The 16928-nt window shown below is 38.9% G+C and overlaps 1 protein-coding gene across 2 annotated transcripts in view; it reads right to left on the reverse strand.

The window, feature by feature from the left end:
* Window positions 1-10036, reverse strand: part of Ccdc175 (coiled-coil domain containing 175) — a 72752-nt gene extending 62716 nt beyond the window's left edge. Inside the window, exons 1-4 of one of the 2 annotated variants that reach the window (XM_005322889.4) lie at window positions 9839-10036; window positions 7624-7709; window positions 5713-5824; window positions 1283-1418 (exon numbers count right to left, since the gene is read on the reverse strand). In XM_005322889.4, coding sequence (XP_005322946.4) covers window positions 1283-1418; window positions 5713-5824; window positions 7624-7709; window positions 9839-9995 — 491 coding nt within the window. In that variant the 5' untranslated portion in view covers window positions 9996-10036. The other variant, XR_013438968.1, reaches the window with a different exon arrangement.
* Window positions 10037-16928: the final 6892 nt, after the last annotated feature.

The raw sequence follows: 16928 nt of genomic DNA on the forward strand, positions 1-16928 counted from the left end.
GTAGCATCAGCATAACCTGAGAACTTGTAAGGAATGCAGACTCTTGCCCCCACCCTGCCACCACAACCCACGAAATACCAGTAATCTGTGTTTTAACAAGCCCTCTGGGTGATTTGATGCTCTTTCAAGTTTGAGAATCATAGGAATATAGAGGTATGATGTTGCTGACCAGTTGATAAGATTATCCAGCCTGGCAGTGTTTCTCTGGTTATTGGCTTAGAGAGTCTACCACATAGAGTTGTCTCTGTTTAGCCTGCACCATGGATAACACAGCATTGTGAATCTCTAACAGGGTTAGAATATTCAGTATTCCTCAAATTTATGTAAGTATGAACATTCTTTCTCATGGAACATCTCTCAGGACAGGTATTCTCAGGGCCTGGTTTGGGAAGTGTGTTCCTGGGCCTTGAGGTCTCCACCTAATTCCTACTGTTTTGATATCTTGTGCACCAAGCAACCTCCTGATCATTTTAGCTTCCCAAGGAGATTTTTTCCCCTATGGTGAGAGTTCTTTGAACATTTCTCATGCTGGTAAAACAGTCTGATATTTATGCATTAGTCTTGCACATTTTCTCCCAGAAATGAGTTATTCCTTGAGGGTTTTGTTGTTTTGTTTTGTTTTCCTTCTAGAACGTGTCTCTTTCTCTGTGAGCTGGGAATCAAGAGCTGCGATTTCCATTTCACAGATGGAATGAATAAGGTCCATGAGGTGAAGTGCTGGTCTGAGGCAACACAGCTCAGGAATCAAGAAAAGGAACAGACAGGTGTCAGACCCCAAGCTGAGAGCTTCAGGCAACTACAGGCGTTGAAACAGATAAATTATAGAACATTTTTGGGAACCAACCCCATTCAGTAGGTTATAAGTATGACTACATGTCTTTAAGAACTAAACTAGATACAATAAATCTGGTTTGATGTTATTACATTATAATCCCCACAAGAGTTTCTGTTTGGGGAGGAATTGTGGTTATAAACTTAATTCTGTGAAAATGGCGACTTAGCTATTCTGTGCCTTTACCTTTCTTTGCAGGTGGCATTTGAGGTCGTGTGTGATTTATAAGCAAACCATAGTTGCTGCTAGGAAGCTGGATGGCCCCTGAAGTGGCCCAGGTCTTCCAGTCTCCTGCTTTCCTGCCTAGGACTGGGTCATTCTCTATGACTGATCTGCACCTCTTAACTTGCCCTGCCCCAGTTCAGATCAGAGAACAAACCCCTTGGGACAATTTTCTCATTTAAGCTCCGGACTTCCACTCCCTGAAGTACTGAATTAAAAGATACTTACCCCAGAGCTTTATTAATTTCTGTCAGATCAATTATTCTCTTCTTTAGACACTCTATTTCATTATCTGTCTTGAGAATTCTCATGTTTATTTGATGTATCTCAGCACGATTTAATTTGCGAGCACCTATGACACATTCTTAAAAGTGGAAATGTTATTAAATTAAATTAATTGCCAAACAGCATGCTTGTAGATACCACAATTTCAAACTGTGAACAAAACTGTCTTCATTTGAAAAATTCTTTTAATTATGTCAGACACCTGTTACCATTTTGGTCCCTCTCCATCTTACCTATTTTTATTTCTCTGGTTTGTGCTGCTGCTATGGTGATCAGCTTTCTATTGCTCTGAAAACTTCCGAAAGCTATAGTCTGATAGTACCTGATTCCTGCAGTCTCATGTACTTCCCACCTCCTACCTGAGACATCCTGTCTTCTCTAGTATGGAATTTCTTTGGATAGCCACACCCACGTATAAACCAAAAGTGCAGCAGATATGGCAAATATTAAATCAGTGATGGACAGGAGTCAGGGCACAAATCTTTCCACCTTTTCTACCCTCCTCTTTAGATTGAATTCCCTAGGAAGTAATAGTGCAAAAATTATTGCCTCAGACTCTGTTTGCTGAGGAATCAATGTATTAAAGAACTAATTATTCATAAACAAATGACAAATCAACATATTTCTTAAGACTCCAAAGAATTAGTCAGTGTTTGACAGATTAAGGGTCACACATGTGAATTTTTGAACACTATTGTTTTGAAAGATGCTGGAATACCCATTGCTATACAAAAGTTGTGGCACCTCTCCTAAGAAAGCTAGGCTAATTTTTCTCTAGCCCCCCATGTCCACCCCCAGACTACTAGTTAAATTGCTCATTATAGCAGAGCTTCTCAAATATGCATATCCGTCATCTGGGAATCTTGCTAAATACAATTTCTAATACTACAGCATGGGTTTGAGGTGAATTCAGAGACTGCATTTTCTAACAAGTTTCCAGATACTGTTAACCGGTTGGTTGAAAGACCACACACTTTGAAAAGTATGACTTTATGACATAAAACCAATTATTAAATTTTCTTGGTTTTAAATTTACATATTTTTTCCTTCTAAACTATTTTTCCTGTAAGCAAATATGGAAGATAAAGAAAGGCAAAGAAAGAAAATGAAGCAAAAACACTCTAAATTTTGCCTTTGGTGCATATTCTTCTAAGTCTTATTATTTCTCTGCACATAAACTTTTGCATTTTCCCTGTCAAACTAAACTAATATCAAGCATATTGTTTTATAACCTACACTATCATTCAAGGTCTCTTTAGGAGATAGAAATATCACAATAAATTGAATAGAGTAAGTTTATTATAAAGAGAAATTAACTAAAACAGAGGATTAGAGTAATAAGGGAATGAATGTAAGGATTCAAGGGAACTCCAAAGAATTCAGGAATAGCAGGTATGAGCAGCAGTCACCATTCCTAGGGCTGAGATAAGAGGAAACAGCCCCTCCAGCCCTGAGAGGTAGACCTCATTGGAGAGGGCTGTCTCTCACTGAAAGGCAAAAAAGTTCATGAAATGCTTAGCTGGTGGAACTTACTAGAACTCCACCCTTGAGTGTTGGAGAACCCATCCATATGGAGATGCCATGCTTCAGAACTCTGCAAAATTTCCTAAAGAAGTGCAGGGCAAACTCTTCATGGAGAGGTGCTTCTTGGTTGTTCTTTATCATGAAACTACCCAAAAGGTACTGGGGGATACTGCTGGGCTCTCCAGACCACTGGACATTGCAAAACCTTGGCATGCTGAAGCTACTCATGCTCCAAGAATCAAGTTGCCCAAGCCTACCATACTGGATACAGGAAGAGAACCCTATCCTCCTCCACTATTCCTCTAGTACTTTCTACAAACAAAGCTTAACATTGTGCCTGCTAGTTGAGAAGCGAGAAATCTTTAGTGCCTGTCTCCCATACTGTAGAGCAAATAATTGAATGGAGATTGGAACTGGGAGCAACAAGTGATAATTGGAATATCTATTTTTTTAAAAAGACTGTCTTTGAAAATTTTTTAAAATTTATTTATTAGGACCACTCATTTAGGGTGGGTTCCCTGGGAAATGGATTCTATAATTTGTATCTAGAAAATGTATTGAATAGTGCTTTTAGGAGTGTTTCCCCAGGTAAGGTTAAAAAAAAATCAGGGCTGGACAGAAGGGAGGTCAGGAGCTGTGAAGAGTTCTGGGACTGGACGACACTTCAGGGCTGCTCTGCTCTGAGGTGAGGGAGCCACGGATTGTACCCTTGCAGTGACAGGTCACTGAATGTAGATGGCATCTAGGCAGGAAGTGTAACCTAGGGTGAAGCCTCTCTCTCTCTTGTCTAAGGCAATTCCTAGAGAGAAAGTCAGCCAAGAGCCTTCATCGACACTCTTGCAGCTAGGGAAATGAAGTTGGGCCCTAACCTTACACCGAATACAGAAATCAACTTAAAAAAATAGATCAAAGACCTCAATTTAGAAGCTAAAACTGTAAAATTCCTATGGGTTGGTATGGATCGTGGTAGAGCACTTGCCTAGTAAGCATGAAGTTTGGGGTTTGAGCAATTCCCACCATTGTAAAACAAAACAAAACAAAACAGCAAAAAACAAAACTCTTAGAAGAAAAAACAGGGTAAAACTTTAAAAACCGTGTTTTGGGCAATGACTTCTTGGAAACAATGCAAAGGCAACAAAAGAAAAATAAATAAACTAGACTACACCAAAATTAAAAAAAATTTGTTCATTAAAAGTTACCATTAAGTCGGGCTTGGTGGCACATTCTTATAATCCCAGTGGCTCAAGAGATTGAGGTAGCAAGATCGCAAGTTCAATGTCAGCCTCAGAAAAAGCGAGGTGCTAAGCAATTCAGTGAGACCCTGTCTCTAAATAAAATACAAAATAGGGCAGGGAATTTGGTTTAGTGGCCAAATGCTCCTGAGTTTAATCCTGGTACCAAAAAAAAAAAAAGTCACTATCAAAAGAGTAAAAATGCAATCAATAAAACGGGACAAAAAGTTTGCAAATCATGTGTCTAATATCCAGAATACATAAAGAATTCAATGACAACCACAAACACGGATAGACATTTCTCCAAAAGAGATACACCAATAGCCAATTCGCATATGAAAAAATGTTCAACACCACTAATCATTATGTTATGCTTTGAATATAAGGTGTCCCCTAAAAACTCACATCTGAGACAATGCAAGGATGTTCATTGGTTTCATGATCATATATTCTGAGACTATAACCTAATCAGTGGACTCACCCACTGAATGGATTAACTGAATGGTAACGTAGGTAGGTAGGCTGTAACTAGAGGAAGTAGGTCAGTGGGGGCATCACATTGGAGTTTATATTTTTTCTCTGGCACCAGCTCCCCCCATTTTTCTCTCTCCTTTCTGATTGTCATGTTCTGAACTGCTTTTCTCCGCCACAATCTTCCACTATGATGTTCTGTCTCACCTTGGGCCCAGAGCAATGGAGTCAGCTAGACGTGAACTGAACCTCTTAAACCATGAGCTAAAATAAACTTTTTCTTTCTTTCTCAGGGTGACAAAAAAGCTGTCTAATGCAATTGGGGAAATGAAAATCAAAACTACAATGGGATACTAATTCATGCTCAAGGGGATGGCTATCATGAAGAAACAAAAACCATCCAGAAAATGACAAATGTAGGCAAGAATGTGGAGAAACTGGAAGCCCTGTACATTGCTGGGGGTCATGTGAAATTGTGCAGCCATGTGAAAAACACGGAAGGATCTTCACAAAGTTAGATATAGAATTACCATACGATTCAGCAATTCAATTTCTGCATGTAAACCCAAAAGACTTGAAAGCAGGGTAGAAATAGATATTTGTACACCCATGTTCATAATAGCATTATTCACAACGGCCAAAAAAACAGAAGCAATGAAAGTGTCCATCAGATGATGAATGGATAAACAATGTTGTGGTGAATCCATACAATGGAGCATTATTTAGCCTTACAAAAGAAGGAAATTCTGATGTGCGCTACAATGTGAGTCAACCTTGAAGACATTCTGTCGTATGAAATATGATACCATGAAGGTGACATACCTAGAGTTGCCAAAGTCATAGAGACAGAAGTTGGAATGGTGGTTTAGGCCAGTCAAGCTGCTTCATTTAATTGGATAAATAGTAGATCAGAATGAACTAATTCATATATGTTTAGTCTATTTAGAAATGAAATTATGGAAATTAAAGTTTCATTATTTCTGCTTAAAATGTAAGGGAAATGGTTATGGATTGCACTGTATTCCTGTTAGGTAATCTTTCTAGCTGTATTTATACAAGCAACAGCTATCAGACTCATTCTTTTTAAAGTACTTGGTTCTGTTTTCTTACACACTACATCTCTACAGCAGATAACCTCAAAAGCACCTTCGAGCTCTGTGATCATGTTTTCAGGCAGCATCTCCAGCAGGAAGTAGAGTCTGCTGAGTTCCATGGTTTCAATTTCCAGAAGGTCAATTGTGGACTTTCTCATTTCTTCCTGAAAATTTAAATCATATTTTTAAAAAGTCAGACACCAAAATAATAAACTAGTTTCCTGAATGATGTTCTACAAGTGTTTTCTGGGGCCAATATTTAACTTTCATTAAACATCTTCTGCCATTATTTTTATTTGGAATAGAAAGTGGGACAAGAACATATTTTATAATCGTTTTTAAGATATCATTGCTAATTTATCCTTTAGTTTCTGCTGATTTTCTTCCACTTAGAAATCTATCCTCTTTGTGTATCTGTTTCTTGTGTATAGTTTCAACCATTCAGAAAGGAAAGAGTCCAACAAGGAGAAAGAAAGCTACTTACTAAAAAAATGAAAATTGCCTACAAAAATATGTTTAGGGATAAAGAGAATAATGGTTCTCTGATTCATATCTCTAAATCCAAACAAATAACCAAGTGAGGTTGGTTGGTTGGTAAGTTTAAGGTGGGGCTACTTCAAAAAAGTATAAACCATTAAAAATTCAGTTAGTAAAAAAATAAAATAGATAAAACACCTTTTAAATAAATGGTCATAATAGCTAAAGCTATTAGAATGATCTGAGAAATTGTCATATTTTACCAATTAAAAAAACAGATTACATAATTGTATATATAGCAAGATCACTTTTCTGTACAAAAGTAAGAGTCAAGGTTGAAAGGATATTCCTTATTCCTACCCTAATTATTCTAGGGTAGTGGATCATGGTGATTTTTACTTTCTTCTTTTAATTTTCTATTTTTTCCCTAAAATTTCCAGAGTATACATGTATTACTATTATAATAGTGAGTATTATTACTTTTAAAAGTGGAGGAATTTAACTCTGTTACTTAAGAGATTTCATGGCTCTGATATTAAATAAATACCTACTAGATACTGGAGAAAAACGTAACTAAAAAAGCAAGCAGGAGAAAATGTTCCAGTAGGCCTCTAGTGTAGCAAACACATGAACTTCAAGTGTCTGCATGGATCTATTCATTGAGTAGGACTATAAAGTATGACTATGTAGTATGTAAACATTATTATGTATAAACATATAATTATATAAAATATAATGAAATTTTTATCAGCAGTCTGTGGACTCAACCCCATTTTCTACATTTTTAGATGCTTGATATATAGTAGATTCTTATCCATTAGTTTTAAATGGACAGATTGCATCATTTTGACCCCACCAAGAAAGCATCCTAAAAATCATCCAGAGATGACAAACTGACACATGTCAGTGAAACCTCTGAAGGAAATCATAAAAACATATCTTTGATACTGGCCAGGTGAGTATAATTAAAAGAATTTTCATTTTTGTTTTCACTAATAGCACAGTCTACTTCAGTGGGGTAGATATCAATCTTTTGCCAATTTTGAAAATAATTGCATCATAGAAAACTAAGTTAATTGACACCATGCATATGATTTTCCCAGAGACTCTTTGTAGTTTGGTATTTGCTTGTTGGTTGGCTGGTTTTAAGTAGTGCTTATATCTGGTATCCCAAGTATTTGTCAGGGTGGCGTACCCACTAGCTGATCTCTATTGTCACTTATTTGCTTTTCCTGAGTAGACTTCTCCTCAGCCCTAGAACAGCCCCCATAATTCAGCTCTTTGCACAAAAAAAGCAGGCAGCAATCAATACTGGTATGAATGCTTAGAAAATTGAAATTTTAAAAAATATATTTTTTAACTCAAAGTAAATATTTTTCCTATTCACCTATTTAAGTACCTTGAAACAGAGTTTGTGCTAAATTAAAGTTTGATGAATAACTAAGTGGATGATTGAAAAAAATAGCTTTCATAGATAATACAATACCAATTTTTTAACAGCTATAGCAATGTCCTTAAGAAAGATCCTAGCTTCTTCATTGCATTTAAAATAGTCACTTTGCAGAGATTTTTCTGGAAAAAAAAGATTAGAAAATTAAGATTTCTTAATTACATACTGAAATCTGCTAAATCTTACTTAAATCTTTACGATCTGATTCAAACTCTGGATGTTACCTCTATTTCTGAATTTCTATTGTACTTTATATGATTTTCTCTTCTACCTTTTGTTTCCTGTTACATACTATTCTAATTTAGGTATATATATTATGCACCTTGAGGACAGAATCCTCCTAATGACCTATATTTGCAAATCTTAATGGTAGAAAGAGGGTGGCTGAATAGAATAGGATAAAAAAAGCAATACACATTTATAGGTTATAAATGGGATAAAGCTAACATGTCTACAACATAGGTTTGAGTAAGAATGGTTTCCTACATGTAAATATATACTAAAATTAAAAGAATATTTTGCCAGAAACAGAAATTTAATCAACTTTTTCAAAACCCACTATGGTAGCCAGGTGTGGTAACACACACCTGTAATCCCAGGGACTCAGGAGACTGAGGCAGGAAGATCATGAATTCAAGGCCAGCCTCAAGAACTTAATGAGACACTGTCACAAAATGAAAAGGGTTGGGGGTGTAGCTTAGTAGAGTACCCTTGGGTTAAATCTCCAGTACCAAAAAAACAAACAACAACAACCAAAAAATTATATCATTTTTTGCTTCTGTGCCAAAATTTGAGGAATGGAATGAGATTTTATTTGTGAAACCAGTAGGTGTGAAACAGACGTTTCTATTCCTTTTTATTCTTTGATATATTTACTAATATCTCCATTGCCCTCATACTTTGTAAATAGAAAGCCCCTGAAAAGAGGGGCTTTTTGAAATGTTAGCAAAGAGTAAAAACAAGATAGATACTGAATGGGAAGAAGGAAGGAAAAGAAAGCATCAAAGGAAGAGAAGAGAGAAGAGAGGAAGCTGTTGAGGTCATATTACATGAGCAAAGTCACAGACCTGATCATGGTAGTGTGGGTTCAAACCCAAGCAGTGTGACTCCAGGGCCCAGACTCTTCCTATCTTTCAAAAAAGTGAATAGGAATGTCCTCATTTTCAGGGAACATGGACTCTCTGAACTAAGTTCTCAAGCCAACTGAAAAACTGCTAGAGAATTTGCACACAAGTATGTGAAAGAAGCACAGACATTACTTATCTCCTTTCTTTTGTTTGTTTTATGGAGTGAATGAGCACAAGCTTGCTTCTCCTTGGAAATGGGGGCATCATCTGTGTTATAATACACACAGAACAAGAAGGCCCCAGGAAGTTTTTCCTTATGAAAAGTTTTCTGAGGGTCCAGATACTAGCAGAAAAATTATTTGTCGTAGAGTTGAATGAACATGTGAATATCAAAACCAAGCACATAAAAAAATTGAGGTCTAAGCTCAAAGTCATTGACCATAACCTTGAATATATAGGAATAATTTAAGTCTCATTAGTTTTAACATTCCTCATGATAATACTTGCCCAAGCTTATCTGATAAGAATTGTTAAAAACTAGATCCTGAAGAAGAAAAAAGAAAATTACTTTAAACTAACAGTAACATTTTAACAGAAATCAATGATTATTTTGAAACAATAAAATGATTATAGTGCACCAATGAGATGCTTTATTGTTTGGCTTAAATGGTGTTCACACTGAAAAAGAAATGCCCCTTCTTGGACAAACAAGTTCAGTTTTCTAGCTGGAGAAGTCTGTTAACCTAGCTAAGGTCCTTTTTGGTCTGAATCTCCAAAACATTTTTAATCTAATTTTCCTTGCCCAACACAACAGGCGCTTCTTTAAACACTTCCTTTCCCACTTGACTATTAAAATCCCCATTTGCCAGAGCAAAAATGTGAAAGGAAGTTAACTTGCAAAAGAAAAGCAGGAAGAGACAGTTGAAGTAAGGCATAATCTAAAAGAGATGGATACTCAGGTCATGGGAGTCAGGATTTTTCCCCAGCCACTAAAATGAGCTAGGTCAAGTCACCCTGTCTGCATCAGAGCACTGAAGTTCCTCACCGCCTCTCCCCCAAGCCTTCAAGGAGAGGAAGAAACCTCTGCATTGGTCAGGGATGCTCGGCCCTGGCCAGGGATCGTCCCTGCCCCCTACGCGCCATTCCCGAGGGGACTTCGCTCCAGTCACCCGGGGACCTCTCACCCACAACAAAGAGTTGCTCTAGCGCAGCAGTCGCGACCGAGGAGCCCAGGGTAGAGGGGAAGGTGCATAACTCCAGGGAGGGGCCGGTGGAGACGGCGACCTTCTTCACCTTCTGGCTGCCGGAACCCAGCTCTGACATCCAAGAGCTCAGGTCCATTTTACCACTTTTGCTGAGAGCCGCCTAGGCCAGAGCACGGTGGTTGCCAGGGCAACGAGGACGCTGAGATCCCCGAGCGCCCCCTCGTGGCCCGCCTGTGGGCTGGTTACCTCCCGGGTTCTCCAAATTTATCGCCAAGAATTGAGAGTTCAGTGGAACTGGAAGGATGACTCCATAGTAAGACACTTTTACTAGGGACCTATGGGACATCCATGCGGTGGAACAACTTAGAAGGCAAGCCACCATGTAGTTTGGAGCATGGATCCTGGTTGGATCTAAATGAGGTCCGCCACTTACCCGTGGAGGGTCTCTTGAGACCGCCTCTCCGCTAGTTTTGTTCTTACCCAGTTCTGAAAGAGTACAGTTGGTAATGGTAGCTCTTCCTTCATAGAATTTTTGTAAAGGTTAAATTACTTGAGATCTTAATGCTATGCCCAACACATGGGGTATACAAAATCTCTAATTCAATGGTAAAGTAATAACCTGGTAACTTAAAAATAATGGGTAGACTTTACAGGTACATACACACACACAGACACCTTGTGTAAGAATATATTCATTAGTTTCATTTTAATGATCACTTTATTGGTATTTATATATGTCAGACCTCACCAAATCAGAACTTATCATGTCCAATTTATTGTGTGTGTTTCAATTATTCCTCAAAGAGATTCTAAAAAAGAAAAAAAATGCACGTTATTGTTCACTTATAAGGGCCCTTCTCAGCACAACCTTATGAAAATTCTTCCAAATTCTCATGTGTTAGTCAGCTTTGCATAGCTGTAATAAAATACCCAAGATAATCAACTTTAAAAGAGGAAAGATTTATTTTGGCTCACGGTTTCAATACATGGTCAATTGACTATTTTTGGAGGGCCTGTGGAGAGACAGACAATCATGCATCAAGCTGGCTATGCAGTGAAACTGCTCACCTCCTGGCAGCTATGAAGCAGAGAGAGGGAAGGCAGGGTCACAGTATCCCCTTCAAAGGCATGCTACCAGTGATTAATTTCCTGCCACTAGGTCTCACATCAGAAAGATCCCACCCCATCTCAATAGTGCTATGGGCTGGGAACCAAACTTTGAAAACAAGGGTCATTTCAGATCCAACCACCTCAGAATCTAGCCGCTCCTAAACTCATATTCAGTGACAAGACTCATGCCATAAGTTGTGGACAGGGCAGAGGACCTCCTGATGCTTCTGAAGTTGTAAAACAAAGAGAAAATCGCTTTGTTTTCATAAAAATCCACTTTTAATTCATTTTCAATTTCAATCTTCATCAAAGAAAAGATTCTAACACTGACCCGAGTGGTCTTTATATATTGGATTTTGTGGAATGTAATAAATTGGTGCTTCTGGACAATTTAGAAAGTGATTGGACCCAAAGAGGTTCTTTCTATAACCATGGAGTAAATGTTTTTTTGAATGAAAATAAGTCTCAAACCTCAAATTAAAAGAACATTAAACAAATGAATAATACCGCAATTGAATAAAAGGGTAAAAAATCCACATGTATGCAAATACATATGAAATAGGAAAAACAAGTAACAAGAGAACAGTGTAATAGTCAATCTTTACAATACATATATGTGTGTGCATATATATATATATATACACATGTTCCTCTCTTTAAAAGAGAGAACACACACAGAGAGAAAATGGCCTGGGAAGAATTGTTTACTAAAATGTTAAGTGCAGTATTTCCTGGTTAGTGAAAATTATGTGTAAAGTAGGAAAATAAGGTTACAGATGGCACTACAATTATTATCTGTGGAGGATTCTGAGATGGGGAAATAGCCTAGATTACCTATGTGGACCTCATCTAACCTCAGCAGTTCTTAGAAGTGAAAGAGGGAGGAAGGAGAGTCAGTGTCCCAGTCATAGAGCTATTTGAAGTGGACCCTGCTGTGTTTGAAGATGGAGGAAAAATATGACAAACCAAGGAATGCAGTGGGCTCTGGGAATGGACAATGCCAAGGAGACAGATTCTCCCATAGGCCCTCCAGGGGGACACAGCTGACAACATTCTGACTTTAGCCCCATGAGATCCATTTCAGACTTCCTGCTCCACAACAGTAACATGATAAATTTGTGTTGTTTTAGGCCACCAATGGGTGGCAATTTGTCATAGCAGCCGTGAGAAACCAGTAGAATGGGCAATGTTAACTTTATAATATTTCTGTATTTGAGTGTTTATTCATAACCATGTTTTCCTTTATATTTGTAAAAAAAAAGTAGTAAAACTCTTCATTTATAGAATCAGGAAAGTAAATAAAGAAGAGACACAAATCTAAAATGGTTGAACATTAAAAAGATAAAAAGCCCTCTGATTCTTCCATACCTAGAGATGATGGTATTGGGCTCAAAGCCATTTCCTTTCCTCTCGTGTATCCGTTTACTTTGGTAACACAGACCGACATAGCCCTCTGCCAATCAAGCTTTCAAGGCAAACATTTGCTAGGAAGCCAGGATGACATATTAGAATTCCCCAACTCCTGCTGATGTTTATTTTTAGTGATCACAAGCAAGTTTGTTTCTGTTGGTTCCTTGCTGCTGACAGAGCCAGGAGGAGTACCCAGCTGCTTCCTGGAGTTGGACCCCTAACGGGCTCAGGAATGTGAGTGCCCATGCATTCAGGCATATTTGTAATGCATGTGAGGTCTGCAAGGAATCTGATGATGCCCTTGATCTTACAGGTGCTTCTTTGCATAAATCTAGTACCTCTAGGGAGGAAGGAGAGTCAGTGTCCCAGTCTAGGGAAAAACTAAACTTTTTGGATGTGTTTGCAGACCATGGGTTAGACCAGTGTTCTGTTCTTGTTGGACATGTTGGACATCTCACGTGTAGAAAATGGATGTATGTTTTTTAGTGCTTTGTGCTATCAGTATCCATGCTGGTTTAGTATTAGGATTGAAATCCTTCTGGAAGTAGGAATGCTAGAAAACTAAGTCTCTGTCCTTTTCACTCCAGTCCTATGTGTCTGTCACATGGCCCTGCCTCCCCATCAGTGTTTAAACAATAGGATCTTTTTTATCTTTCTGCTCTACTGTCTTTAGCATGTCCTTGTCTCATCCTTAGGCCTATTGCTTCATGGTGACTGGTGGCTACTACAGCCCCATACATCCTGCTTTTACAATGAAACAGAGAAAATTGGAAAGGAGTCACACACTGAAGCCCTTCTTCTCTTTTTATGGAGAAGGAAATCTGCCCAAAGTCCCATATGTTTCCTTTTCTATCTCAATAACCAGAGTGTGATCATAAGGCTGACCAGAAAGGGAGGTTAGGACATTTGAGTGTCTGGATCCTAGCTTTGCTGTGGGGTTAATAGGAGACAAGAGCTGGAGGACTTCCCACAGAATGCTAGCCATACGGACTTTCCATAGACTAATCCTTTTCAACCTCACCATCAGCCCCAAACCAGCAGGCTTTGCAGGTCTTTCCTAGGGACCTGTGAAGGAATCAGTGAAGCTTCTAGCATGGAGTAGAAAGGGTCTCTTGGTCCTTTCTTACTGGTTAATAGGAGGATCTCCCCATTTAAAGTCTTCAAGTCGGCTTGACTGTCCACACATTAAAGATCCTTCACTACTTGGGCTTCTAATAACATCTAAAGTAACTGTTTTGTGGTTAGGTTATAGTTCTCCACTACAGTGACTTTAGCACATGGTTATTTGTGGTAAACTGGCAGGAAGATCATGTCCTGTAGGTAGTACCAGATTGTGAGGGGAGCAAACAGATGAGTTAGTGCCCCCGATGGAGTTAACACCAAACAAGGAAAACAAAGCATCTCTGAGGAAGGCCAGAACATGTCAGTGTTTGTACTGCATCCAATTAAGAGGCCTCCTTTCAACTTTCTCCCTTGACAACCTACTTTTATTCATCATCAGATATTTCTTGGGGCTAAACAGATTTGGAAGAAAAAAGTGTTCCATCACTTGCAGGTGGTTTTAGCCTGTCTTTGGTAGTTAACCTCTTAGTCCTCATTCTTCATCTATGTGGTGGGATTTCACATTCTGGGATAAAGACTAAGCAGGATGAAGAAGTGCTTACCCTAGAGCACGTGCCAAATAGATATGATCTTTTCCATCCACTCCTGGAAAATTAGCATAAATTAGCATTTCCTCTAAGACAAATGCTACTGTCCTCTCTGCCATCCTTAGCTTTCCTAAACTTCTCTGTCATTAACCCTTAGTGAAAATTCCTGTAGTGAAATCAACAAGTTGCCATCCCAGCATGGGGAACGGGTTTTATTTTCATGCCACTCCTATAGATGACAGTGAATGCTAAGGAAGGTTCCAAAGCACAGAAGGAAAGAAAGCTCCCAGGACACCAGAGGAAGTCACAGTCACATGAGTGGGCACCGGACGCCCTGGCTCAAGTATTTGTTGTGTGCCTACTAGGTGCTGGGCATTGTGCTAATACAAAAGACTTATAGGTGACACAAGGAAATAGCTCTCCTAGGAAGAGGGCAGAGTGTTGAGGAGTCAGGACATTTCTGTTGTTCTCTTAGAGAAAAAAAAAAAAAGAAAAACGAGTAAGAGAGAGGCAAGGCAAAAAAAGAAAATAGAAGCCACCTGTGGGATCCTCCATTCACAGAGAACTGTCCCCCTCCCCCCCATTCCAGGGACTAAGGGCTTTGGCAGTTTGATTTTCCCTCAAATGTCACTTTTTCTAATTCACTCAACATGTGTTTGGCTTTATTATATACCAAATACTCTATAATCAGCCTTTCACCTAAACACATGGATGAGGTTTGTTCTGTGTTCTCAAGAACAGACCTTAAAGGTGGGGAAAGAAAGGAGAGTTTTGAAACATAGCTTACAGCCAGGTGTACTTCCCCGTGAGGGGCGTGGTACCCTAACTACTGTACATACCTCCAAGATATCATCACAACTTTTTGAGGTGATTAATATGATTATCTTATTTTTTCAGAAAATCATTCCAAAATAAGAGATTCCATGGCCTTTGGTTAACCTTTGGCCTCAAGAGTTGGAGAGTGACACTCTAGAACTTCTGGCTCCAGATCTGGGGCACAGCCTACTCTGCCTTTTGTGGAGCAAGCAGAGCAGGAAACTGGCTGGGTGACCTGGGGAAACTCCAGCAGGGTGTCAGCAGAGCTAGTGGGGTGTGGCCAATGAGCAGGAGGTGCAGAGAGGGAAAGCTGGAGCCCAGGCAGAATTTTGGGTCATCATTTCTTTGTCAAGGACCTTGAATTGCAAACCTCTGGATTTGTGTTGCAGGCAATGGGGCAGTGAGTGAGAGGTTGATAGAGAGCAGATCAACCTGCTTCCTGCTGTCAGCTGTTTACTTCTGACTGAGCTCAGATTTTATGGTAAGATGGAAGATCAATTACAGGCATTATGATGGTTTTCAATGAGCATTTACACAGCAATCAGAAACTAAACTGGGGCCAGAAATAACCAATGCCATAGTTAGCAAAAATATCTCTTTTCATTTGATTATAATTATTTCAAATCACTCGTGTTCCAGGTAGCATCCTCATTTAGATAGGTAGCAATGATGATGTTTTAAATGCTCACTTAGCATCTTCATAGACATTTCCAACACTCCTGATCCTTAAGTAGCAATATTTTTAAATCACCTTATTTTTTTTCTTACTTTAATTCTTATTTGTATAAAGTATATTAGATTATATGATTCATCTGAAGATAACTCAGTAAAGATTAGTGGAGTAGGTAAACTTCCCACTTGACTTTTAAAAATCTTCCCTTTCTTTGTCTTCTTTTAATTTACAGAATGTCAGAAAACACCAGATAGTGTCCAAATAGAGGTGTAGCTGAACATATCTGAAGCTCTTTAGGGAAAGTAAAAACACAAATTATTGCAGCATGGGCTCCTCTATTCCTTCCCCCTCCTCAGGGACCTCTCTCAATCAGCTCCCTGCTTCCTGTGTCTTCCATGTATCCCTTGGACTTTATCTCCCATTTTCTCTTACTAAATTTATGTTGTCTTGCTTAAACCCTTCTGCCACAGTACCTCTGTTTCCTCTTGTTACCAAATGCTATGGTTTGAATGTGTTTTTTTCCTCCAGGGGTTCATACGCCAGACTCTGTCCTTTGTGTGGTGATGTAGAGGTGGTGGGTCTTCAAGAACAAGGGCCTCTGTGAAGATTGCAAAACTGGCCCCTCCCCTGTCTCTGGCTTCCTGGTGATATGATCTCTCCGGGTTTCACATGCCCCTGCCATTGTGGTTACCTCTGTCATATGGATGCACCTAAGGGGACCTTCCAAAGAACTAGCTGTTTGTATTCTTTTTTTTTTTTAATTTTTATTGTTGGTTGTTCAAAACATTACATAGTTCTTGATATATCATATTTCACACTTTGATTCAAGTGGGTTATGAACTCCCATTTTTACCCCGTATACAGATTGCAGAATCACATCGGTTACACATCCGTTGATTTACATATTGCCATACTAGTGTCTGTTGTATTCTGCTGCCTTTCCTATCCTCTACTATCCCCCCTCCCCTCCCCTCCACTCCCCTCCCCTCCCCTCCCCTCCCCTCTTCTCTCTCTACCCCCTCTACTGTAATTCATTTCTCCTCCTTGTATTTTTTTCCCTTTCCCCTCACTTCCTCTTGTATGTAATTTTGTATACCCCTGAGGGTCTCCTTCCATTTCCATGCAATTTCCCTTCTCTCTCCCTTTCCCTCCCACCTCTCATCCCTGTTTAATGTTAATCTTCTTCTCATGCCCTTTGTCTCTACTCTGTTCTTAGTTACTCTCCTTATATCAAAGAAGACATTTGGCATTTGTTTTTTAGGGATTGGCTAGCTTCACTTAGCATAATCTTCTCTAATGCCATCCATTTCCCTGCAAATTCTATGATTTTGTCATTTTTTAATGCAGAGTAATACTCCATTGTGTATAAATGCCACATTTTTTTATCCATTCTTCTATTGAAGGGCATCTA

The sequence above is a fragment of the Ictidomys tridecemlineatus genome, chromosome 5, assembly GCF_052094955.1.
Source record: "Ictidomys tridecemlineatus isolate mIctTri1 chromosome 5, mIctTri1.hap1, whole genome shotgun sequence".
Classification (NCBI taxonomy): domain Eukaryota; kingdom Metazoa; phylum Chordata; class Mammalia; order Rodentia; family Sciuridae; genus Ictidomys; species Ictidomys tridecemlineatus.